The sequence below is a fragment of the Rhinolophus hipposideros genome, assembly GCF_964194185.1.
Source record: "Rhinolophus hipposideros genome assembly, chromosome: 6".
NCBI classification, from domain to species: Eukaryota; Metazoa; Chordata; class Mammalia; order Chiroptera; family Rhinolophidae; genus Rhinolophus; species Rhinolophus hipposideros.
In genome coordinates this window covers 78,045,624-78,072,684 of record NC_138052.1, presented here as the reverse complement: position 1 = coordinate 78,072,684, position 27,061 = coordinate 78,045,624, and the positions used below count along the sequence as shown (strand labels likewise).

Genomic DNA, 27,061 nt, shown 5'->3' with positions numbered 1-27,061 from the left:
AGGCACAGAGGAAGCAAACCAGAATGAATTCTCTCTTGTCCTTCCCATTCACACAAAACTCCCCTCAATCAAAAGATGAGATGGTGGTGAGAAGAAGGGAATGGAGCAATAACTATGGGAAGAATCCCAATCTTGCCTGAATCTCCAGATTGATACAGGAGAGTACCTTGAATGGGGAATCCATGAATTTCCTTCTGGGCTTAAAATTCCAGGTTGTATCAAAAAATTTTGGAAATGCACAGGAGAGGGTAAATGTGTACTTAAGTATTCAGTTTTCTCAGGGGGAAGCCAGTGGAGACTGCTTAAATGTTAAAGTTCATAGTGAAATATATTTGTAAGTATCTTCAATGTCAAATTATCCAACAATGGGTGTAAAACTTCTAAGTAACTAGCAAAAAAAGGGGGGAAAAAAATAAATGAAGAAACTGTAATCAACTCTCAAAGACAAAGTTTTATACATATCAGATTCAGTTTTTGATAAAATTATAGTGAGATGAAATATGCAAAGGTGTTACAAGTAACTCTAATCTCCTTTCTTTTGCCGGGCTGTCTTGGAAACACTTAATGCTACCAGAAAGCACTACAAGGTTGGCCTCCAGAATATCTTACAATCATGTCACTTAGCATATGCATGTTCTGTGAATATTAGTAGCCTGATTCCAAGTTGTTCATCAGTGCTGACCTGCAAGCATGCTAAGTACTCTTTGGAAAGCTTTAATTTAGAAAAAGATCTTTTAGCAAAGAGTCTAATTTCCTCTTTACAATAAATACAAAAACAAGGGAACTGGAAGGAATAAGGAGGTGCTTGGTCTCTTCTCTGGATCATACATTTAGTACTAAATGTATTTTAATTTAACCACAACCATCAACACACTTGGATATGATATTTTTCCAAGATGAAATCATTGGGAAAACCATCCTTCTGTATAGCATGATTACTATATAACTAAAGTGACAAGCCCTTGAGATTTTAGCACAGGTGTAGAGAAATAGACCAAAGAAGCACAATAGAAATTCCAGAAACATTCTCAGATATACAGACACTTGTTTCTTGTGTTGTAGGGGAATAAAATGGACTGCTCCTTACCTAGTCTAGAGATTTTTTATTATTTATATGTTAAAAATGTATCCCTATTTTATATCATACTCAAAAATATAGAAATATAGAAAATACAAAAAAATGAAAGAACTTAGATTCACAAAATATTTCTTAAAAATGATTTCTTAAACAAAAAGCACAAACTATAAAATAAATAAGTGAATAAATTTGGCAACTTTAAAATTAAAAACCTGTATACAATGCATGAAAAAAATAATACACAACACGCTGAGAGAAGATATCTACAAACCACATAAAAATTACTTATATTCAGAATATATAGAGTTCCCACAAACGAATACATAAAAGACCCAAAAAATATCCTAGTCAGAAAATGGGCAAAGGATACATACAGGCCATTTACAAAAGGTAGAAATGGTCAATTAGCATATTACTAGCAATGCTCAACCTCGTTAATAATTGAAATGTAAGGTAAAATAAAAAGCTATTAATTTATACCCATTCAGATTGACAGGTGTTTTAAGAGCATGACTTTTTCAAGTTTAGGTGAGAATTTGTAGCATTGGAAACTCTCATACATGACAGGAGCTTACAACTGAGGTCCATCTTTGGAGGTCAAACCAGTAATATCTAGCAGAGTTGACAATACCTGTGCCCTATATACCTTATATATAATTTATATATATTCTATATACCTTAAAGAAACTCTTGCAGGTATACAAAAACTTATATATAATAATGCTCATCTCAACATCAACAGGAAAATAGATAAATACATTATAGTGCATTTATACAGTGAAATATTATAGTCATGAAAATGAATGAATAGAGCAACACGTATCAAAGTGGATGAATCTCAAAAACAATGCTGAATGGATAAAGCAAGATGCAGAAGTATATGTATAGTTTGTTATGAGTCCCTATATTTCTATATGCATGAAATACTTCATAATTTTTATAGGTAAGAAAATAGAACAAAATTTTTCATTATGAGTACTAGGAAGCAGACAACTAGTACCCCTTTTTAGTGCACCCCACAGCAGCTTTTAAACACAGGATTGACTCAAAGTCCATGGTGGTTCTCATGTTAACCAAAATTTCCTGAAAGGGAATTTATATTACATGTGGTTATCCATTAAAAACAAACAAATAAACAAACAAACAAACAGAATCACAGTCTCTTTTCCTAAATACACTAGCGTCTGACAGCATTAAAAGCAAGCAAATAATGAAGGGGTTTCCCTCACATTCCTTTAAATCTGCCAGAACCTTGCACAGTGAATCACAGCATTTCCTGGCTCATCGAGGCTGTTAGAGGTTGCATTTACAAGTGTTAACAAAAAACGAGAGAAAGGAAAAGAAGACATCAGTTGGACTAGTTGGAGAAGGTTAATTGTACATATGTAGGAATGCAAGATTTAGTAAATAAAAATACTGGATACTTAGTTAAGTTTAGAATTTCAGACAGATAGCAAATAACTTTCTAGTGTAAGTGCATCCTAACATAAATGTACTGTCGTAACTCAGAAATTCATTCTAAGCATAGCAATTTCTATTAGAAACTAATGTGGAATGACAAAGGGGAAAAGAGAGAGAGAGAGAATGAAAAAAAAATAAAAAACAGGTCTTGGCTATCTGATAGACCTGAATTTGAACTACAGCTCTCTAGCTGTGTGACTCCAAGCAAAATGCTTAACTTCTCTGAGCAATATTTCCTAATTTCTTAAAGGAATATAATAATATCTATCTTACTGAATAACTGAAATAGCATGTGTGAGAACTTGGCTCATCGCAGTTACTCAGTTAATAACTTTCAAAAACCAATTTAACAATTATTAAACGCTCAATATGAGAGTCCCTTTACTAGATATTGGGGCTATAAAGATGAATAAAAAATGATCTCTTACTCAAAAAGAATTCAGGTGTTTTTTTTTTTTTTTTTTTATGGAAGATTTTTACAAACCAGGAATGTCTGTTAATAGAGCAGGGTGCGGAAGATGCAGACAACCACTTGATCAGAAATCATCAGTTTGACTTTTACATCCAAACCAGATGCCTTAGCCTTAGATGTAAGGCCCTCCACAATCTAACCCAGAGATATCTTTGCAACTTTATGTCCTACCTCTCCCTCTACACACGTACTCTACTCTCACATTGCCTTGAGAATGTTGTATCATTTAGGATTAGATACTTTAGCTCACACTGTTCCCACCAGGCTGTCTCTTTGTCCACTTATCAAAATCCAACCCTACCTTTGAGGTCTAATGCAAAATGCACTTCCTTCCCAGTGTATCTATCACGCATTTCCCTCAACCAAATTTGTCTGCCTCCTCTATTCTACCAAGTAAGTTCACTTAGACCACTGCTGTGAACTCAATGGCTTAGGACTGTAATCACTCCTGTCTGTCACCTGCACTAGACTGGGGGCAGGAACACAATTTATCCATTTTTGTGTCACCCCTACATGTAACATATGGTACATGTGTAGTAAATGCTTATGTTGCCTTTCCAAATGGAACTAGGCTATATTATTTCTATAAATGCAAATAAATAATGATGATAACAAAATCCTTTCTCAGGCAAGTGCCTGTGGGTAAAGTTTTGAATTCAATTGATACATGAAAACTGGACACACATTTTTTGTATTAAATGGCCCAGAATTACAATACAACTTTAGTGTAGATGAAAAGATAACAAGTATATATTGTGAACTAAGAAAAAGAAAGTTGCAGAGCAATGTGTAAAATACAATCTGCTTTTATAAAAAATGCCATCATTGCTATATTATTTATACATATATAATATATATATTAGATTATGTATAGAAAAAACCTTGAAAATTATATGCTAAATTGTTATTGCCAGCAATGGAATTATTGAAAAATTTAACTTCTGTTAACTATAGCCTTCAATATTTAAATGTTCTACAATGAGCAGGTGTAGTTTTATAAACAGAAAAAAATTAACTTAAAAGAGATATCCCAAGGAGTTAGGTCTTGGAGTCTTTTGCCCATTACTGTTTTCCTGCTAAAACTTTTCCTTAACATAAAAAATAAGACGTCCTAAAGTAAATGAATGGCAGTAATTCTATCTTTAAAGTAAAAGAAAACAAACACTTCTTATGCCTTTCTCCTCCTCTGTACCGGGGACCCGAAGGAAACAGAAACCTGGTATCATGACAACAGGACTCATGTAAAAGGCAAAAATAGTCAACCAAAATTATTTGCTGCATTTTTTTCCCTTTCCTCATTTTCTGCCATACTTAGGCACTTGATTTTTTTGGTCTGGTTTTCTTCGACATTAGTTGAGAAAAATGTTTTCTAATACTGCACAGACTGACTGACTCAAGTGGAAGCCAGTCAAGTGCAGCATAGATTTAGCAGAGGGATAAAGGAAGCAGGCGTTTCAGTATTTTCCTGCCTCCCCTGCGAAGGTTAAAGAGAACTTAATTCACCCTGAAGTGCTGTAAATATCCTGAAAGGAAGCTCCTTTAACAGAATTGATGTAGGGGTGCTAACCGCTGTCTCAAAGCAAAAGCACACCCTCTGTAGTTTACAGCAGTTTGGGGCAGAGATAAAAGCATAGGGGAGTGGGAAATGGAACCTGCTTCCCGAATTGGTAAGGAAATTAAGAATAGCCCTAGATCTATCATTCATCAAATGTTTTCAATACTTAAGATACCACTGAGAAAGTAAAAAAATAAAATATAAAAAATTAAAAGAAGCATATTTCATCTTGAAATGTCCTTGAATGTTCAGTGTTTAATTGTATTTTGGGAACCTTTTAATCTTGGGACAGCTGTAAAGAACGCTTTTCTAGCTTCCTGGGAGGGAATTAAATGATAGGTGAACTCAGACCAGAACTGAGATGACCTGCAATCTCCATTCCTGTTTAGGATTCGGAAAAATCAACATTACAAAGATATTCTGCCTTTCTACAAATGCCAGGGGAATAAATAGAATAGAGATACAAGTAGGACTTTCAAATTCTGTATTTCACAAGTGTTATAGAATTGCAAGGTGATTTTAGTTCTCATGATCATGATTATTTCATTGAATGTTCCTCTTAGATCAACATTTCCTTCTTTTATTCATGTGGTCATTTGTGTATTCAATGAATATGGATTAAATGTTCATTATGTCCAAAGCACTAAGTACTAACACCCAGGGATACTGGTAATAGGTTTCTGTTTCTATTCGCACAAGAGGAGAGAATGGACCCCACTCCTCCTCCCTTGCTTTCTAGCTGACAGCTCTCATTTTTGTCTACATTGGGCCTGGCTCTGGAGACTGTTCACCTTTAACTAGTTACCTTCAATCTACATAAACTGATTCAACAGTGATTAGGACTATATGTGAATTAGGAGTCAATAAGTTTTGAATCACAATTTCAGGCCCTCTCATACAGAAAAAAATAGCAATTTAATGTAGTGGTTCATAAACCTTACTATACATTAGAATCATCTGAAAGGTTCTTTAAAGTTTTGATGCCCAGTCTACATCCATACTACACAAATCAGAATCTCTGGGAATGAGACCTGGAATCAATGTTTTTTGTTTTGTTTTGTTTTGTTTTGTTTTTTGTTTTGTTTTGTTTTACAATTCCACATGTGATTCCAATGTGTGGCCAAGGTTGAGAACCAATGCTTCAGTGAAACTTGGGACAATTATGAGTAGGTCCTTGCATCTGAGATTTAGTTTTCTTTATTCACTAGGCTTTTCCTCCCCTATATTTCTGACAACTAGCATGCTGGAAACTTCATTGTGTGAACATGGGGGTATTGTTTTCTAAAGATCATTGACATATAGATTTAATTATTAGAACTTACAGTACAGTTACTCCAGGAGAACCAATGCCAAGCATCAAGACCTGTATTTCGCCAACGAAGGGCAGAATGCCCAGAGACTATATGAGGGAAATCCCAAAACACTTACAGAAATTTAATCCTCAACTCTCTAAGCACTTGCCTAGTGAAAAAAGTATAGCAACTACATCATATACAGAAAAAAAGAGCTGGCCATACTCAGAGTGCTCCTTCCTTCATCTCTTCCTCCCTTCATTTTCCTGAACTCTTTTGCAGCATTAGAAAAGCAAACAGAAAGAGCAGAAGAGCAAATATTTGTTGAATGTTTGTATTTTAAAATTATTTAAAATACATGGGAAAAGCATTTGAGAAATTCTTAAGAGGTGAATCCTCCATTTTATAAACCTGGATTTATTTTCTAGGGTCTTTATTTTCAATATTCAAATTTTTATACTTAAACCAAACAATACATTAGGCCAAAAATGATCTAATGCAACCAACTGACTTTTACAGATGAAAGTGAAGTGTATGAGTTCCTTATATACTTTGGGTATTAGCCCCTTATCATAGGCATTGTTTCCAAAAATCTTCTCCCATTTGGTTGGTTGTCTCTTTATTTTGTCGATGGGTAAGGAGGGAGGGGGCTGGTAGATCAGAGTACAAGGGATCAAATGTATATGGTGATGGAGGGAGAACTGACTCTGGGTGTGAGCACACAATGTGATATGTAGATGATGTATTACAAAACTGTACACCTGAAACCTATGTAACTTTACTAATAATTTTTTTAAAAAAAAGAAAGACAGTGAGGAAAGGGTACATTTGATTTTGCACAAAATAATTACTTGGATAAAAGATGAAGTCAATGATGGAATCAGCAGAGATCTACATAAAAAATAAGGAAACTCAAGTAAAAAACATTGCATAAATGTTTGCACACATGTTAGGCATTGTTATAACCCTATATTAATTTTCACTATCAAGAGACCAAGCTTATAGTTCTCAGAAGATTCAGCACTTCATTTGGATTTTTTTAAATTATGAAATATTCTGCAAAGTATAAATGATGAAACAAAAACCATAGGCCTACCATCTAGCACAAGAAATAAATCATTAAAATTACAATTAAGTCCCTCTATCTACCAACCCAGATCCCATTTACCCTCCCACCCTCTTACAAAAAAATTTCGATATTAAATTTGAGATTTGTCATTTTCATTAATATTGTTGTATTTCTATTCTGTCTTTTTAGCCATAAATGATATATAATACTGGTTTGTATATTTTAAGCTATGCAAATGGAATCATGTACTACATATACAACTTGCTTTTTATCTTCCTATGTAATATTCCTAAGACTCATCTATGTTGATATGTTAATATTTTATTTAGTTTTGCTACTGTAGAATATTTCATTGTATGAATTATATCAGTATTTTATATTTTAATTGTTTGTGTTGTTATCCATTAGTATTTTTATATTTTATGTTTTGCAAATTTTTCATATAACAATGCTGCAGTGTACATTTTCATGCCCATGTTGTTGAGTATTCCTAATATATACCCAGGACTGGAATTACTGGGCCATAGGATATATACAATTTCAACTGCACAAGATACTATTAAACTGATCTACAAAGTAGTTATCCCATAACTGTATACTCCCACAAGTACTGAATGAGAGTTCTTAATTTTTATTTTCTGGCAGTTCTCTAGAAAAACCTGTTTAACAAAGCCTAGTCACCAAATCACTTGATGAGAATCATAATGAAGGTATTCTTATGATATAAAATGTCACTGATGCTTCATTGCTAAAGTTAGATCTCACAGTTTGAACCTTTTAAGGAAAGATAACTTGGGTAGGTTATTAGACTGTGGATATTTTTTTAATTCCAAAAGCATTTTCTAAATAAGTACGATATAAATTTAATGATAGTAGCTGGGCCCACAGGGATAATATTTACAGAAAGTTTTAGAGATAGATTATGACTAAGGCAAGTAGGTGCAGGATTAAAAAATACCCATTCTGTGTATTAGGCATTAAATTTAATGATGGGACTCAATTCCATTAAATGCAAATACTTATTTTTTTAAAAAAACCATAGAAGGGATAAAACTATCCATGAATAAAAGTGAAAGAACTGTCTGGTTTGTGTTGAATGGGTTTCAAGTCTGGTAGGCATCTACCCAGACTATGAAAATTAAAAGTTAATGGCATGTTTAATTCTTTCTGATTAAAATTGATGTGTATTTCTGAAGCCTGGCAATTGTGTATGTAAGTCACAGCACAGAATCAACCCTCAGGTTCATGAGGGAGAAAAATTGATCTCTTTGTTTATTTCTTTCATTCTCGCATTCTATATATATTTGCGGAGAATCTTCTATGTATTTACTATTTATGCAGGTACAGTGATAGGCCTAATAGGCCTAAGGATATCTCTGTGCATGCAGAAACTGATACTAATAACCACTAATACTACTGTTTTCTTGCATGTAGATCTCTGCTATGGAGTCTCTGTATCCTGAGAAATCTCCTTATTAGAAGGTTGATATTGTTATTGACTGACTGAGGGAGAGAAACAGGATGGAAAAACCCAGAAACCAAAGGACACAATCATGCAGAGACTTGTGGAAGCCATCTTCCAACATGATCTCCAATGATTCTTGCCTTCTGATGTTGACACCCTTATATCCCCTCTCACATTGAATAGGACTGATGAGTAACAAACAGTATACTGAGAATGAAGATGTATGACTGCTGAAGCTAGGTTATAAAGAAGACATTACAGCTTCAGCTTTCTCTCTTGGATCACTGTTCTGGGGGAAGCCAGCTGCCATTTTGTGGACACTCAAGCAGCCATTCAGAGACACCCCCATGGCAAGGAACTGAGCCCTCCTAGCAATATCCAGACCCTGTGAGCTAACCACATGAGTGGCCCACCTTGGAAGTGAATCCTCCAGCCCCCGTCAAGTTTGCAGATGACTGCTGCCTTGGTCGATATCTTGATTATAACTTCATGAAAAGTCTCTGAGCCAGAACAACTCATTTTAGCTGGTCCTGAGTTCCTGATACATAGAAATTGTGTAAGCTAATAGATGTTTATTGTTGTTTTAGGTGTTAAGTTTTGAGGTAATTTGTTATGTAGCAATAGATAACAAATACAAGATTGAAAAGAAAAAATAAGAGCAACTCTCATTCTTCCTTTCTCTAAAATTGTAATAGATGTTTCTATTTCTTTTTTTCTTTTTAAAGAATTATAACAGTCTTCCAGAGAGAGAGAGAAAAGAATTTAAGACGCTAGCTCCAGGAAAAACCTAGTATAGTAAAAAGAAAAATGTAGCACCCAAAATGAGTTTATTCATTCATTTATTCAACAAATATTTATTGAACACACTATATGTTAGATACTGTGCAGTTAGGTAACTACAACAGTTAACAAGATAGCCATGAATGCTGCCTCATAGAATTTACATAATAATAAGTGAACTAACTGCACAACAAAGACAGTAAATAATTCAAATTCTTATGAATGCCATGTCCATCAAATGAAGTGTTGCACATGGAATGGGGGGAGTAGAATTTGCTTTCGATAGTGTGATACGTAAGGCCTCTCTGAGAAGATGATACATAAACTATGACTTGAAGGATAGAAAAAGAAAGGTAGAAAGGGTAGCCTGGGGAGAGAGAAAGGCATATCTAAAGGTCCTGGGATCCAGAGACACAAAGAATGAACTGAAAAAGGCCAGTATGACAAGGGTCTCATGTGTGACGAGGAGAGTAGCATGAGATGAGGCGGGGGCTCATCCATTTTTCTTCTACATGCTATGAAAAATAAACCATTGTGAGAAGGCACATACAACACAATACATAGATTATGTATTACAGAATTGTACACTAGAAACCTGTGTAATTTTACTATCCCCATTGTCACCCCAATAACTTTTTAATTAAAAAAAATAAAAATTAAATTAAAAAAAATATTCCACTCACAAACAAGGCCTGTTTTAGATAGTCCTTCTTGTTCACACCTAAAGAAATATAATTTGAGGGTAGAACTTGGATCAAACCACACATTAAACTTGAGCATTCAGGAACTGCCGCTTCCTCGCTCCTCCAAGCCCTAACCAAGGGTCTTCCTCCTTTTGCCAGGATATCTTGTGTATTCTAGACTTGCAATATCAATGCACAGCACTACAGACATTCTCTGTATACCTGTGATGGCGGAGTCCAGTCTCAATGCTACAGAAATGTTCAAGAATACGCATATATCTCAAAAGACTAAATGTGAAGGAAACCTAAGGCATATCGGGTTTAACAATTACTGGAGACAAAAAAACGGTTTAGTTGGAAAGTTTCTGGCACTTCTCAGGGGATTATGTGACAGCTTTAGACTAAGTTTGAAGACCAAGTTTCCTGAGTGTTCAGACTTAAAATTCTGTTTCTGTATAAGACCTTTCCGACTCTGTTTGCTAAAGAAAGAGACTGTGAAATGTAAAGCCTTGAAGTCACATTGTAATACTGCTGGCTGGCCAGGTGTTAAGGGACCTCCTGCTATTTATTTAGCCAGGTCTCGTAATGCCCTTTCCAATCCCAAATTCATTCTTGCCTCCAGAAGATTATTGAAATGGGACTTGTGAGATATACAGTCTATTTCAACAAACAGCAATCTAATTCTTCCTTTACACATTCCAAGGAAAGGGGGAAAAAAATCACCTTGCCAGCTGGTACACAGGCTGTGCTGCACTAAAGCTATGAGAATCCTAACTGCCAAGAGGGCACCAAGGGATTTTAATATACACAGTGTGGATATGTCAGAAGAAGCATTTTATGAGGGATCTAATCTGTTCATTTGAAAGAGTGCAGTGTGAATGGTCCCATGGGGCTCACCTCCAGGGCAGACAACGTTCTCACTCTGTAAAGACTCCCACCTGGTGAGAATCAATACATGTGCTTGGTCTTGACTACAAATAATTCATTACAAGCTTAGAAAAGAGCTGTTGTCACTCCATTTTGCCTTCTTCCCAGCTTTTATGGCCCCAACTTCCTCTATGTCACAACTATTTGATACGAAAGTAATGTATCAGGCAATTAAAAAGCTAAAAATCTCATGATGTAAATTATAATTACAGAAGAACAAATGTCTCGCATTTTTTAAATCCTGGTGCCTGTTGACAGCGGGACAAGCATGCCCTTTATGCTTATGCTATCCCCTCCTGTAAAACTCCTCCAAATGCACAGGCTGAAGCTGGCGGTCCCTAGAGAATGCTTAACGTGCCACAGTGTGTCCTTCTGGAGACATGGATAGTCTCCTGGGCCCGAATTAGAAAACCTTGAGCAGGATGAGAAAAAGCAGATGCACTGTCAGCCACAAGCTATTCTCGTCCTTGCAGTTGCTGCACATCTCCATAATGAAGACAGCCATTCTCAGACTCCCTGAACAGGCTTGAAAACAGGGTCACTCTGTCCCTTTGATGTCATCCAATGTCATGCATTTTATATTGGGGGAAGTACACTTCATTTCCTTATTGAACTTTTTATTAAAGTATAACATACAGTCATGAAAGTGCAAATATGTTAAGTGTATAGCTTGATGAGTTATCCCAAGGTGAACATACTTGTGTAACCACCAGCCCTTTCACTCACCATCACTAGCCCTCCCTTCTCTCAGAGGTAACCGCCATCCTCTCTTCTAATGCCATCATTAGTTTCCCTCGGTTTTGAACTTTATATGAATGGAATTACACAGTATACATTGTGGTGTTTTTTTTAATCTGAGCTCTTTAGCACAACATTATGTGAGACTGATCCATATTATTAAATTTACCAGGAGTTTGCTCATTCTTACTGCTGTGTATCATTGTTTGAATACCATACTTTCCTTATGCTGTTGGTGAACATTTAAGTTGTTTCTGCTGTTGATGGACATTTGAGTTGTTTCCAGTTTTTGATACTGTGAATAATGTTGCTAAGGGTGTTTATGTACATCTTATGCACACATATGTAGGCACTTTTGTAGGGCATGTGCCTAGAAGTGGATTTACTGACTTTTATGAACACATTTAGAATTTCTTCTTAACGTTTTCATCCTGGAAGATACTTTACACTTCATTTCCCGGAAAAATATCAACTATAATACCAAAAGCTTTTTCTGCCAGTTGGTTCTTGGAGCTATACTAAATATCATAGAATGATAGAAGGCTGGTGGACAGTCATTGACCTTGGGCGTCTGTGTTCTCAGCTCTCCTTCTGGAAGTAACTAAGAGGCATTCCTGACCAAGAGTCTGACCAATCTCTTGGCCACGACCCCTTTCCTTGAGGTAGCATCTGTGTCTTTCTGTGCCACTGTCTGGGATTTTCTGCCCCTTTTATACTTCCCTATTGCCAGAATCACACACCACAGTATCAGAATTACACAATGAAGCAACCTATGAGTAATTTTAATCACTATAAATGTCCTTCTTTGAGAAACCTTACACCCCCACCTCCAAGGGAAGCAGCATGCTAACCATGTAAAGAATCATACTGACTCCATTTCCACATGGCTCACCATCTCCCTCAGAAAACAAGATTTCTACGCACTGGCTCCAACTTGCCCTGAATGTTGTGTGACCTCTAATAAGGTAACTCTAAGAGCAGAAGGAGAAAAATAATACCAGTCCACTACTTACACATGGATTTATTAAGTGTTACAGAAATAACACTGGTTAAAAACTAGTGATGAAAGGAAAGTAAATAACTATAAATAAATAAATGAATAAATAAATAAATAATAAATAAATAAATAAAATCTTTATCATTCACTCCTAGTCCTTTAGCAAGCTCACACTTGAACACCTAACTATTCATAAGAGAAAATAGTTTACAGTATTTCAGAACACTGTTGAAGTATCTCATAATCCCCAGTTGGTAAATTTTAAAATGAAAATCTTTTCACTCATCCCAGTTAGTCTTATATGAAGAACAATTAATAACTATTCTCTTAATAGTCACATTTTACATAAAATTAAAATTGCTTTTAAGCCACCATTTTCCTTTCCTCCGATTAAATAATTGCAAAGCTTTTCTTTTCAGAATGAGTTCTTTCCACATAAGAAATGCCCAAGTCCATAGAGAATTTTTGTAAGACTTTATTTGAGCCAAACTGACAACATATGCCATGGAGCGAGATCTCAAATGGTCCAGAGAAAAAGAGTTTGGCAGCTTTTTTAATGCGTTTGAAATTAAGGAGGGAATGTAAAAAATATGACACAGAGGTGGGCAAAAGCAAAGCAGATATTGGGTTATAGGCTAATTAACAGGATTATGTGCTCCCTTGAGAGTGGTTTCAGTTTATTTCAAAGGTGTGTTAACCTAGATGCATAGAAACAACGGACACGTCTTAATTAAGTCAAAGGTCAACTTTTACTAAAGAAGGTATATTCCTGGTGCATGACTGCCCACCATGACCTGCCCAGTTAGGAATTTATGATCAGATCACCCTGTGAGGTTACTTTACATAGAACTCCTTTTTTGGTCCACAACTTTCATAGTCAATTCTCTACTTATTACCATTCTTCGCAATCTAGCTACCCAAGTTCTTAATTTTGGTGCTCCAAACTGTCTTGAGTCATTTATTTATAATTGGCCATTGCCGAAACATATACGACTATTTCATTCATTTATTCATCCATTCAATAAATAAATATTTGTTTTGAGCTTACTATAAGCTGGTACCTTGAGATTCAGTGTAGAACCAGACAGATCTCATGGAGCTCACTTCCTAAACATATTTGAAAACAAATTAAAAATGTGAAACTTATCAAGGCAATGAGGAAAATAAAACTGAATGCTTGCCTAAAGAAGAATGACCAGGATAGGAGCTGTTTAAGTTAACATGATTGGGAAAGGTCTTTCTGAAGAGGTAATTTAGACTGAAATCTAAGTGATCTGAGGAGGCAGCCATGAAAAGGTGAGGGGAAAAGTATTCCAGGCAAAGGATACAGCAATGAGCAGGGAATGTCAGGATGACTCCAGCATGAGCTGCAAAGGGACAAGAGCAGTGAAGAAAGACTAGGGAAGCAGTGGGAACCAGCTCACACCCAGCCTGTTGGCTGTCATTAGGAATTAATCCTGCAAGTTCCATAGATAATGATTCCATTAATGAATGATCATATAAATATAATTCTTTTTCTGAATAATAAATGCCAGGAGTGTGATTCTATCACTATTGTATGCTCTCTTCCACTCTGTGGTTCCCAGTTCTCCCATCACTGCCATCAGCATCGCCAATGTCCCAATAGTTCTGTTCCGTCTTTTTGCCCCTCTTCGTCTAATATGTAACCTTAAAGTGCATCATTTTTTATAAGCCAACATTTAATTCTATCATCACTGAAGAGCTGAGGTGTAATCCACGTAATTTTTCACATGTAATTATCCTTCCTTCAGCCAATAGGAAGCAATAGTTAAGAGCTTAGGCTTTAGATTACATCCAAACCACGTTCCATTTCTTTTTTGACATTTTTACTGTGTGTAACTCATGCATTACTTTACCTTTCTGAGTTATTTTATCTGAAAGTGGAAACTATGTATCTACTGCAGCGCTGTTGTAAGGATTGATGAAAATGCACATTAACACTCAATAGATGGCCATTAATAATAATGATGCTATTTTAAAAAGTAAAAGTCAGAATTTTTCAGTAAAAAGAGATATTGGATCTTACCTCATACATTCCTTTCATTTTATATTAAAACCTCTCTGAAGCTAAAGTAATTGTCAATGTTCGCCTAGTTAGTGAGAATTAAACCAGATTTCCCTAGTCAATATTCTAACAGAGGAATAATTCAACCATTCACCTCTTGCTTTACCTTTGAGGTTGGGCTTCATGAACTAACTACCTAATCATTATCTGAATAAACCACAAATACAGTCTGATTCCCAATGGGGTCAATTGTGATTGAAATAGTGTGTGGTTTAATAAATGCTATTTATTAGGCTCGAGAGACTCATACCATGAACTCTACTTTTTATTCAATTTATTAAGTGAAAACCCATTAAGAAGATGTGATTTCCATAAAGACAAAATGTGGATTGAATTTATAGACAAAGCTCAGACAAGGAAATAAATTGCAGGTGATAGAAGAGCTTTGGTAAGCAAATTATTGGGTAGTGCATATGTCGACTAAGAGCTAAAATCTAGAGAAGTGGCTGGTATGGCATGGAATTATGTGAAGCCCATTTATTTCAAATGATGTCATTGGCAGGTTTTCACATAGTTATCACACTGACATGAACTGAGCTATATAAGTGTAAGGGAAAGAAATCCTGAGCCTAAAGTGAAAGTTTAACAAGTGGGCTTTTCCATGAACTCTGTATATTATACTTATATCTAACCTTTATTGTTGGCTTTTTAAATTATTGAATTATTTATTTATTATATAAGCGAACTGTGGTCACAGAGGAAAATAGAAAATATAGATAAGCAAAAGGAAATTCATTCATAATTTTACCACTCAGAAATAACCATTATTAAGATCTTGCCATTTACACACATACAAACATTAATTCTTCACACATCCATGTTAATTCTTATTTTACCTAAAAAGATAGATCAAATAAAATTGATGCAAACTTTTAAACTGAATAGAATACTTCATTATAACAAAAAAGTGATTATAACAAATGGAAAAGACATTTCATATGAAGAACTTCAAATTTTCATGATTATTGTTTACGACATACTTAAGCAATACTCCCTTTTCAGAATGAATAAGGGATTTATGATAACATATTCCATTCTAATTCAACAAAACTTACTAAAGTTTACTAACTTTACTAAAAACTTTACTAAACACCTTTAACGGTCCCGCTATTGGGTGAAATACAAAATAAGTGTCTATGCTTTTAAGGAATTCTATCTGCAGAGAAGACACACACACGCACACACACACACACAAACTCAGTTACTTGTGCAAAATGATTGGTAGGAGGCAAAATATACACATCGAACTTCTCGTGCTGAAGAAATCAATGTCCCAGTTTTACAAAGTCTTTACTATGAAGTGGGAATAATACCTCTCTCCTCCTTTCATCGTAAGAGGAAAGATAAGATAAAATCCATTACATACTTTGCATTCTCAAGATTTTTTTGCTTTGCTTCCACCTACTTCTTATTCCAGTCTGCACAAAGATGGGATTCCTAAGTTATTTTGCAGTTACAGACTCAACCAAGAAAGCAAATTTTTAAATGTTCAATGTCTTTTGGATTTGCCAGGATGGACAATTAATGCAACCACTTTCAATCTACTTTTTAATTTTACTCTCCTTTAATTTTTTTCTAGGTTACTTCAATATTTCTTTTATATAAATACGCCTTTATTGTATATGAAAGGCAACTGCTATTAAATGGCTCATGATCCGTTGCTTCCTTTGTCTGGAATCCTCAGCCCCTCCCCTTTCACCTAACAGTTCCTCTTCCTGTTCTCAACCCAATGACCCTTTCCTTAAGAAGGACTTTGCTGATGTCCACAAGGTTTTTCAACAACATGTTCTCATACCCATTTGTATCCTCTTTCAAACACTCATCTCAGCTATAATTTGGTATTTATTTAGGTGATGATTTACCAGTGTTTCTATCCCTCACCAGACTGTAAGCTCACAATTTTGCTCACAACTGTTATCTAGTACAGTGTACCTAGTACAGTGCACACGACGTGGCAGACGCTTCATAAATGTTTATTGAATAATTTACCTGAGGCTAGAGATGTTATCTTCATTGTCTTTTTTAAAAAGCTAATTTGAATGTATTCCTCATCTTTATTCAGAATTCTATACAAGATAGGTACCTATAGTGTATGCTAAATGCATGGTATTCAATAAATAGATACTAACAAACTCTAGTACACATTTACATTCCTTTAATATTTTTGAGAATCATAAGTAATATCTTTTTTATTCATTCCATATCTAAAGTGAGAAATCTCTCCTTAATAAGAACCACTTGTTCTAAACCTAGCTCAGTCAATCATAGCAATACACAAAATAGGCTCTGTAATATTGCATCTCACCAAAATGGGCACATAGAGTAAATCTATACTCTCTGTCCATGGCTTATGGAAAGGTCTGACTGTGAATTCAGCAATGATTTACCCTATACGTAAGAAACAGGAGTGTCAACTTAGCTCATGACCCCGACATTAAGAGAGAAACTGAAAATTCTATTCAAAGTTTTTGCCATTTTATCACTTATTAACTGACACACTTATTTTTTTTACTTAAGAAAATTTAAGAAAACATCTTGCATTTCCTTGTGGTTTCCAAAAGGCTTACTTAATCCATACATGCTGTGAATTACATGTTATTATCCAAAGTTTATTCATCATAAACTTTGAGCACCTAATATGCATCAACACTGAATGTGGTCACAATTAAAGAAACCCAGCCCAAACAGGAGTTTCTACATTTTACTTACGTCTTACTCAAAGCATCAAAGAAGTCCAAGAACTTAGTCCACTACAACTTTTATTACAATTTTCTGTCATCTCTCATTCTCTAGTACTTCAAAATTCCCAGGTCTCTCCCTTTCTCTATTTTACCCCTACAGAACTCCTTCAGTCCTGCCATCTTGGTTCCCCACACCCACTGGATGGGCTGCCCCACTGCATACTCCCAAGAGCTCTCACCTTTCTTCTTACGAACCCCTGAGCAGGATGGGTCTTCTTAGTCTTAATTGCTTTCCGCACAGAAACTATTTAGAAGATTTACTGTTTTATCATAGGCCAATGGTGAGTGGGAGGGGGAAGCTGTGAATCTAGATGTATTAATAATTTTCATGTCACAATATAAGTATTAAAAACCCATCTTCTTTAATAAGTAGTAAGAAGCTCTTAGCCCGATGTAATTATCCAGGGATATACTTAGTTGCTGACGAAAGGAGTGTGTGTGCGTGTGTGTATATGTGTGTAGTGTATGTATGGGGTGTGTGTGTGTGTGTATGTTAGGGTGTGTGTGTGTAAGGTGGGCATGTGTGTATGTGTAGGGTGTGTGTGTGTGTGTGTGTGTGTGTAGGGTATGTATCCCATAGATACACAGATCGAGCATAACTGCTGAAAAGTGGAGAGGAAGCGACCGTGCCACCAAAGGAAGAACATCTCAATGAGTGAGATTGTAAAATTAGCTCCCAGTAGCTTCTCTTTCCAGATTTCAAGCCCCTTTCTCCTGTCACCTTTCCTCTGCAACACAGATAGGCATGAACATTTTGGGAAGTACAGTGATATCATTTCTCAAGTTCGTATCATAAATTATGGTATCATGCTTCATTGTTTGAGGCACAATGGGAAGTAAAGTCTTCCTAATCTTCCCTACTGTCCCTCAATCAACACTCAGCTTGGTTCTTTATGAAGGTCCCATAACTCTTCTCGTGCTTATCTGAACAATAGCCAACCTAGGCATACATGCATATGTGCATATAGAATCATGTAGATTTTTGTGGGTATACTTATATACGGTATCAAACTACATCATATCCTGCACGTTCCTGTCTTCACGTCTTTAAGACTTTTCCTTATCAGTATACATTGCATTTATGTTATAATCTTTTTCTTATTTGAACTATGCTGTAGTAATCTCCTTGTATAGGTTCCTGGTTCATGAGTGTGAGTGTTTCTCAAATCTGGCTTCACATTAGAATTATCCAGAGATCTTTTAAAATACTGCTGCCCATGCTCCTCAGCCTCTCCCTCCTCTAGACCAGTTAAATCAGAATCTCTGGAAGTGGGGCCCAGGCATGGGCATTTAATAGTCTCTCCAAGTAATTTTAACATGCAACAGAGTGGAGAATCATTACTAATTATGAAAAATTGGAACTGCTGAGTTGAAGGGTATATACATTTCACATTTTGAACTCATTTTATAAATGGTTAAATTCTATACAATTGCAAATTATGTAATATTAATACTTCTGCTCTAAGTATGATTATCAGGAAATCTAAAACTAGAAACCAACTACCACGAAAGGGTTTCCTTCTAAGCTGAAATGGCAGCTCCTCCAAGGGGCTTGTACAAAGATAGTGTCTACCATACCTCAAGCAATTATTTTCATGGCACTTGTTTTGTTTTCTTTGTATTACTTGTGACAGTTTGCAATCATTTTGTTTAGTTGATTGCTATCTTTGACAGCTTGCAACAGAACTTCTAGAGAACAGAAACCAAATCCATCTTGTTTACCCAGTAATCCTAATGTTTATTATAACAGAGCCTAGCATGCACTAAGTGGTCAATGTGTGTGGAACTAATAAATGCCTGTGGCTGCGTAATCAGTGGGTTAGCATGTTAGGCTGTGATGAGGACAGTGAAATAAAGGGAAAATACTGGTTGTTCTCGTTTCCTAGTCCCAATATTCCAAATAAAAAACCAGTATTTTATCTTAGCCAAAAAGAACCTAAAAACCTACACTATCATATGAGGTACTGATTAATGTGTGGCAAATCTCGACCATGTGGTAAAAAACAAAAACAAAAATCCACAATGATATTAGAAAGTAGAAGAAGGTAGAATATAATAAGCCACCTTTAGCAATGAACTTGTCCCTTCTCTGCCATTTCCCTGTACTTTGATAAAACCAAAAAAAAAAAAAAAAAAAAGAAGTATACAGCAAAAAGTACAGTTAAGCATGAGGAACACTTGGAAGACCTGTGCCAAGAGCGTATCAGCTGTCACTGAGAACATGATTCCTCAGCTGTTGCCCTTCTTTCCCCTTACAAGTAACTCTTGTCACACAGTCCTATAAAAAGTCAGGGTCAAGAGGAAAATTTCGTTTTGATTCTGATTATCATATAAAATTACTCAAGATCATAGTTTCAGAAAGCCACAGAATTCTTCTTTCTCCACGCAGAATTTTAATAATGCCTAAGTGACAAATACATTGTGCCCAATAGGACTGTTTCAAAACAGGCCAAAAGGCCTCAATGCTATAAATTGTGAATGTTTACAAAGGTTCTTTCTATAATATACCTGATCAAAACACAAAGAATATTGACTAAGTAAGAATGAGATCTTATACGCCATTTCTTTGAAGTGTCAGGTGAATTATTTTTACTTTTTTTTTAGTTCTTTTTTTTTTAATATACATATATTTTTATTTTAGAAAGTTTTATTTTAGATTTACAGAAATGTTGAGAAGGGAGTTTCCATGTCCTCCACACCCAGTTTCCTCTGTTAGTGTCTTACTTTAGTATGGTACATTTATCACAACTAATGAAGCAATATTGATACACTATTAGCTAAAGTCCATGCTTCATTCAGATTTCCTTAGTTTTTTCCTAATGTCTCTTTTTTATTCCAGGGGTCCATCTAGGACAGCACATTACATTTACTCATCATCTTTCCTTAGGCTCCTCTAGGCTGGTACAATCTCTCAGACTTCTCTTGTTTTTGATAACCTTGACAATTTTTAAAAGTGCTTGTCAGGAATTTTGTAGAATGTCCTTCGATTTCGGTTTGATTGGTGTTTTTCTCATAACTGGACTATGTTAGGGATTTGGGGGAGGAGCCTGTCAAATACTGCCTCAGCTACATGGTCAAGGTTAATATCAACAGCAATATCATGTCACACTCACGTACCTTTCTTATAATGTGAATGGCACATTACCTTTGTTATTTCTACTTTTCAAGTAGAAAATTCTACACCAACATGTTTTCCTCTATGAAGTCACAAATTCGTGATATATATTTGGTGATACAAATGCATTTAGAAATACGGTGAGATCATGCCATTTTCCTCTTTAACATGAAAAAGAAAGTGTGTTCCTACTTCAAATTTTAGCCTCAGAACAGATAAAACTCTTTGACGAAAACCTGTCATGATTTTTAAGGACTTTCTGCACGTGGAGCAAAATATTAATATGGGCTATGAGCTAAAAGTAAGAGCATATCTATCATTCAGTAATTGCAGAAAAACCCCACTTATCCTTTGATAATCCAAAGGAAAACAAACCGGTGGACAAATTTCTACTATTCATAAAATAGTGTTTCTATTATAAAACAGATTATTATTTTCAAATTATATTCTAACGATTTTAATTTGAAAGAGTTTAGTTTTATAAAATATGCTCAGATTCTTGATTGTCTTGTATGTAAGAAGTGAGTACAGCAGCTAATCTAGGTCATAACTGAGTCCTTGGTGTGGGGCAACATGGGGGACGGAGTTCATCAAAAATTTTTGCACACTTATAGATAAAATAATCCAGTAGATCAGGTCACCACATGAGATAAGGAGACTGATTAACTGTGGGTCAGTGTGATCTAAGTGAATTGCAAATATGAGAATCTTAATCTCTCTCAGCTGTAACATATAAGGAGGAATAATGACCTTCCCCAAGGTGAAGAATGCTTTTATATCAGACCAAAAGAAAATGGCTAATGAATCTATATCTTTAAACACAACTATATTCAACAATTAGCATATGTAATGTGTATATTTACACATATATTTATACATGTATATAGGTACTCCTATGTATGTATGTATCTATGCTCTTATACATGTAATGTACAAATATGGCTCTTTCAAAAATCCCAAATTAGCTACTGCTTTTTTACCAGTTAATAATAACTCATTTGTTAAATACCTCACAAGTTAAAAGAACAGAAGTGAAGATGGAACACTGGTTATTCTTATGCTTCTTAATATGAGAGTCTAGCCTTGCAAACTGAGGAGGCCACGGACAGAAAAGGAACAAGTTTACTCACAAAAACTTACACCATACTGATAATTAAAGTCCTTTTCTCTCTTTATCTCTCTGGCCAATTAGGTCAATTTAAATATTTGTCTTACCTCCAATGTATGGATAAAAAATGTATGGATTAATAAATAATCAGACTTTATGCCATTTAGAAAGTAAAGTGGATATCTACTTTGAAAGTTATTTTACTATTAGAAAAGTTGTTTTGCAAAAAGGTAAATCTCGCCATCATATCCATTCTATTTAAATTTTTAATTAAGTTATTGAAAGAAAATTAAGTTATGGGAAGTAGTTTTAAACTATTTTTGTTTAGCATACATTTTGCTAAGCCAGAGTTTGTATTCCCTAGAAGGGAAACCACTTTAAGACTTGTTAGGTTTTCCTTATACGTCTGCTTTTTATTTTTAAACATCACTACCTCTTTGCTGACCAACACTTTCTTGCAAGTTATGGCAAGGGGGGAGGAGCATGAGCAAAGGAGCTGGGTGAAAGTTGATGATACTCCCTGCCAAAATTCCAAGCTGAAATCAAATCCTTCAGTCAAGTTTCTTAGGCATGGGGGGAAAAAAAGAGATTTACAACTTCAGCAGAACTGTAATTCTACCAAGAAAAAGTATCCATCAATCTACTTTACTGTCACCAAAGGATCTGAAGCTGGCTTCGTCATACTTGTCTCCCTTTATATATGGAGGTGACAAAAAAAATTTTTTTAAAGCAAGAGCAGTTTAAAAGAATTGATGAACCCCTGACCCTTTAGACTCCATTTATAGTCGGAGAAGGAATGCCAACCCCCTTGACTAGCGAACTGTCCAATCCAGCCGCATGTGTCAAGATTCTATTAGGCACTAAGTGAAATATATATGCAGGCCCTTATACCATTGACTACTCTGGGTCCACCTTCAAGACACGGGGCTGGGATCAACCAAACCAGCACTCCTCTTCCAAGAATCATTTCTTTTAGAGGTACTCCTTCTTTTTTTTTTTTTTTAACCCATCCTTTTAAACAAAATGGCACCAAAGAAGGATGTGAAGAAGCCTGCTGCCGCTGCCCCAGCCCCTGCCCCGGCGCCTGCACCTGCCCCTGCCCCACCCAAAGAAGAAAAAATTGACCTCTCTGCCGTTAAGGTAACTAAATGGGTGAATTGTTTGGTCACTGAGACATCTTTCAACAGTAGGGAACTCTAGGAACTTGCAAACAGGTATATTTTTCATTGAGAGAAATGGCATTACTAAGTGAACACATAGATATGGGGAGAAGAGAATCCTGTTTCAAAGATAAATAAACTCAAACGTGTAATCTCAGTAAAATTACCCTGAGTATGAATGATCGTGTATGTGGAACCTGTATTGCTCTACTTTTTTGTTCTCTAGTTTCCCTTTTTTTCCTAAATTGTCAAAGTGCAATTGAAGGGCAAAGTACAAAAGTGCAAAGGTGTTTTACAGATATTTAAACCAGTAGTTCTTTTAAAAATGAAATATCTGTGGAAACCGGATCCCTTATTTTAAAGCTATACAAAAAGGAAAATTTTAGTCCATTCACTTGTTTCCAAAAGTTTAAAAACAGCTGATGACCCATTTGTCCTGGATCTACTTATTTAACAGCTGCTTTATTTCATCTGAAAAAAGAGAAGATTTTTGCAATTCAAGTTAATTCCCCTTCAGCTTTGCTTAATAAAATTTGATACAACATTAAATGAGGTCTCAGTGCAGACAATTATGCACTCAAGTGTTTCAGTGACTATAACTGTCATCTTGTTTATTTATACACAGTATTTAATTCAGAATGTGTGAGTTGTTTCTAAATGAAACTAACCCAAAAAAATACTTTAAAACGTGTTGGTTACATAGCTTTCAGCTTATGTCTTTGAGCTACTGAATACTGATCTTGAACTAAGGAGAATGTGATTCATTTTTGTGTCAACACTTTGCTATAATCAAAGTTCTCAAATACCAAAAGATTATCTGCTTTTGGAAAACTGACGCAATGCATGTGCCTGTTATCACTCGGTAATGTGACCCATCAAATGTGCACCTTCTCCTCATTCACCAGGCTCATATTGATTCAAATGACAGTTTGAAAATCTTCATCTAAGGAAGCTTGCCTTATATGGAAAACTAATGGACCAAAGTGCCTATGAGTAATCTTTCCACTTAAGTCAAAAGTTCTGTACGTAATAAATCCGAATTTTGTTAACATGGTTTACTTGCAACGGCAATGCTGACCCATAGATAAAGATTTCATTGACTTTTTTAGTATAATTGTAGATTTTTAAAATATTCTTGATACAAATATTTAATCAGATCATCCTTAGAGATATGTGATGAAATTAAATAAGTATATTCATAATTTTATAGCATTCTGGTTAAACATGAAATTTTATGTTTCAAAGTAGGAGTAGATTATCACAAATATTTTATCTTGAATTTGTCATATTTGGAAAGAACCTAGGAACTATTCTTTTTTTTTTTATTGGTTAGGAATTCTTTTTATCGAATATCCACTTAGGAGGAGAAATGCATGTCAGATATTCTAATAAATATTTTTCTACTTTGAAGACAACATACAGTTCATTAAGAGAAAACCAAATTTTTATCCCCAGTAACCCTAGTTAGTACCTTTCTAGATGCACACTAACTGCATTATACAATGAGCAAGATTACAGCCAATAAGGTTACAATAAGTCTGATTATCTCTGTTCTTTGACTCTCCACTCTATACTAACTTTACAAGAATCAGTATCAAAGCTACTCCTCTTTATATTTATTGTGATTTATAAGACAATATCATCTCTTTGTATGTGGGACTATAAGCATCTGAGAAGGAAAAAAATGTACCTTCTTAAGAAGAAAAATAATTATCTCACTAATGAAAACATGCATTAAGATTCTTCGCTGAGGAACTGTGTAAGAATAAGTAAATAAATAAAACTTTAGTTCAGGAGAGAAAAAGTCTCCAAGAAAAGACATCACCTTTTTAATCCAGAAATTAAACTGATTACTTGTTCCTAATGAGCAAAAAAAGGGACACTCTTCTGAATCTTGAAAATTGGTTTATCCTTTTACCTATATGCTGAATTAATACTAGTATGAGTTAGCATCTCTAAGCAAAAGAAGGAAATACTCCCAGAGAGTCTCTGTAAAGATGGGGTGTGCTCTATCTTCACTAATTCATTGAAAAACAAGAGAAGTGATATATTCCAGTAAGGGACAGAAACCAAAAAGAAGTTAAATGAATCTGGAAGAAATAGGAAGAAATTAATCTTTATCTTTCATTCAGAGAGCCCATTCCTGATAGAAAGAGAAAAAAAGAAAGAAAAGGGATTGAAACTAACATTTTTGTAAAGGAATTTAAATGCCTTCAATGATTTTCATTTATCAATATGAAATCAATGCATATGTATAGGTATTATAGCATAGCCAAGAAATGTGAGCAACGTGAAAACTTAATGAAATTTAATTTCACCCCAGTAGATAACAAAGCTAATGAAAATGTACATTAAAACATTTCATATTATGATGCTTTTAATCACTTAATGATGTTCCTAGCTATATTACTTCGTATAAGTTATAAACTTTCTTCAAGCAGAGAAAATGAACTTTAAAGAAATTAATAGAGCTGTTATATGTGTTCATTAGCTTTCTGAAAACTCAATAAAGAACAAAACTTAATTGGATTTTAAACTTTCTTTCATAAATCATATGATTTAGAAATCTATCTGCCCTTCGGACTTTGAGTAATGCTAAAGTTTAAGTATAACTAGCTTTTATAGTATGATAATCACAGTAATATTTAATCCCTCAGTATTATTCCAACCTAATGTCTATGTTTCATCTTATAATATACCATGCTTAACAGCCATATATTTGACTCACCATAAACTCTGAACAATTTTAAATATTAATTAGTTTTATCAATTTCGAAAATGTGCTTTTCAATTTGATTTTCTAGTTTATTGGTTATTCGTTTTGAATAGTCCTTCAATTGTTCTGACATAAAACTTTTGATATCTGAGGGAATGCTTATCTGATGTCCTACAGCCATGGATTTTCTATGAGTATCCATTTTCAAAATCACATTTACTGCTAATATTTGAACATTAAAGTTACTGTCCTGGATGGTTCTAAGCACTCTTTGCTTTCAGAGAGCTGATACTTCCAGCAACAATGCCCAGACCAAAGAACACTGCCTGATAGAATCTCAAGTAGCAATTAAAACCTACCATGAGAGCAGTTGTAGGTGCAAACACAAGAATTAACACCGATTGCCCCAAACTGCAACTAAGTGAAATAACAAAAATAAATAAGCAATAAGATGATCATGTGCCTAGATTTTAAAAGACCTCCAAGGTGGAAGTGATATTTTTGCATGATGCATGCCTTAGCTGATATGTCAGGATTGCTGTGAGGTGATGGGACTTCAAAGCATGTCTCTCATTGTGTTGCTTAAATTTCAATTCTCATTGTAGTCATCACTCAGTCAGGTCATCCCTGACTAGATACTGCAGGCGATATTATAAAAAGTGGTAAAAGTACAAAATGCATTGACAGAAACTCATCAAATAACAAATCTCACAGCAACGATTGACCACATACTTGGAAAGATTTAAACTTCCGATTTAATGGGCAATGTGGAAATATAGCATTCCCCAAAAATACACCTAGGTACTGATGGGTATTCAGTGGAGGCAAATATTACATATACCTTGTGACACATGACTTGTTCTGGTTCAGTTATAGGACTGTTTGCTTTCATCTATAGATTGTTTTTTCTTATCTCTAACGAAGCTAATCCAAGCTCAGTCCCACTTAGAATTGTTGGGAAAATCAAATGACGTCATGACCTATTAAAAGCTTTGAAAATTATAAAGTTCTTTATAATATAACAACCAATATTCATTGTGAATTTACTCTGTGCCCTGTTATATTTGATTCTTAAAATGCTACACTGAAGTTGTTTTAGCCTCATGTTGCAGGAAAAGAAACTGAGCCTAAAGGAAGTTCATGATCAAATAACTAGTACGTGGTGAAGCTAGGATTAACCTAGTGGGCGAAATCTAGACTCACCTGTGTTAACTATATTCTAAACTACCTCCTGTTTTTAAAGAGTAAGTTGCCGTTGCTGTTTCTAAGAATGTTTGTAAGGAGCCTTTTTTGCTCTCAGGCGTGTGAGATAGAGTTGCTTTTATATTACCCTGCACAGCTCTGTGTAGCCAGAAGAGGGAGTGACAAGCACAGATCAGAGCAAGTTCATCAAGACTTTTGACTTTGGTATGTCGCTACTATTCTGGTCTCCACAGCTTTCCACTATCTTAGCACCCATTGCTGACATGTTGAGTGTTCTCTTTTACAAACAGAAGGTGGAACAGTAGGAACTTAGAAAGATTCCTAGTCACTTTGCTCCAGCTTTGTATGCAAAGTTGTAAAGAGAACATGGATATAAAAAAAAAATGCTGTTAGAGTAGATTGATAGTTGTCAGGG

General features: G+C 35.1%; 1 protein-coding gene across 2 annotated transcripts in view; it reads left to right on the top strand.

The window, feature by feature from the left end:
• Positions 1 to 22,133: 22,133 nt before the first annotated feature.
• The window catches only part of MYL1 (myosin light chain 1), a gene marked incomplete at its 3' end in the record, with an annotated part of 29,022 nt that continues 24,094 nt past the window's right edge, over positions 22,134 to 27,061 (top strand). Inside the window, exon 1 of one of the 2 annotated variants that reach the window (XM_081051118.1) lies at positions 22,134 to 22,707. In XM_081051118.1, the coding sequence (XP_080907244.1) occupies positions 22,591 to 22,707 (117 nt within the window). In that variant the 5' untranslated portion in view covers positions 22,134 to 22,590. The remainder of the gene's footprint in view (positions 22,708 to 27,061) is intronic. The other variant, XM_081051117.1, reaches the window with a different exon arrangement.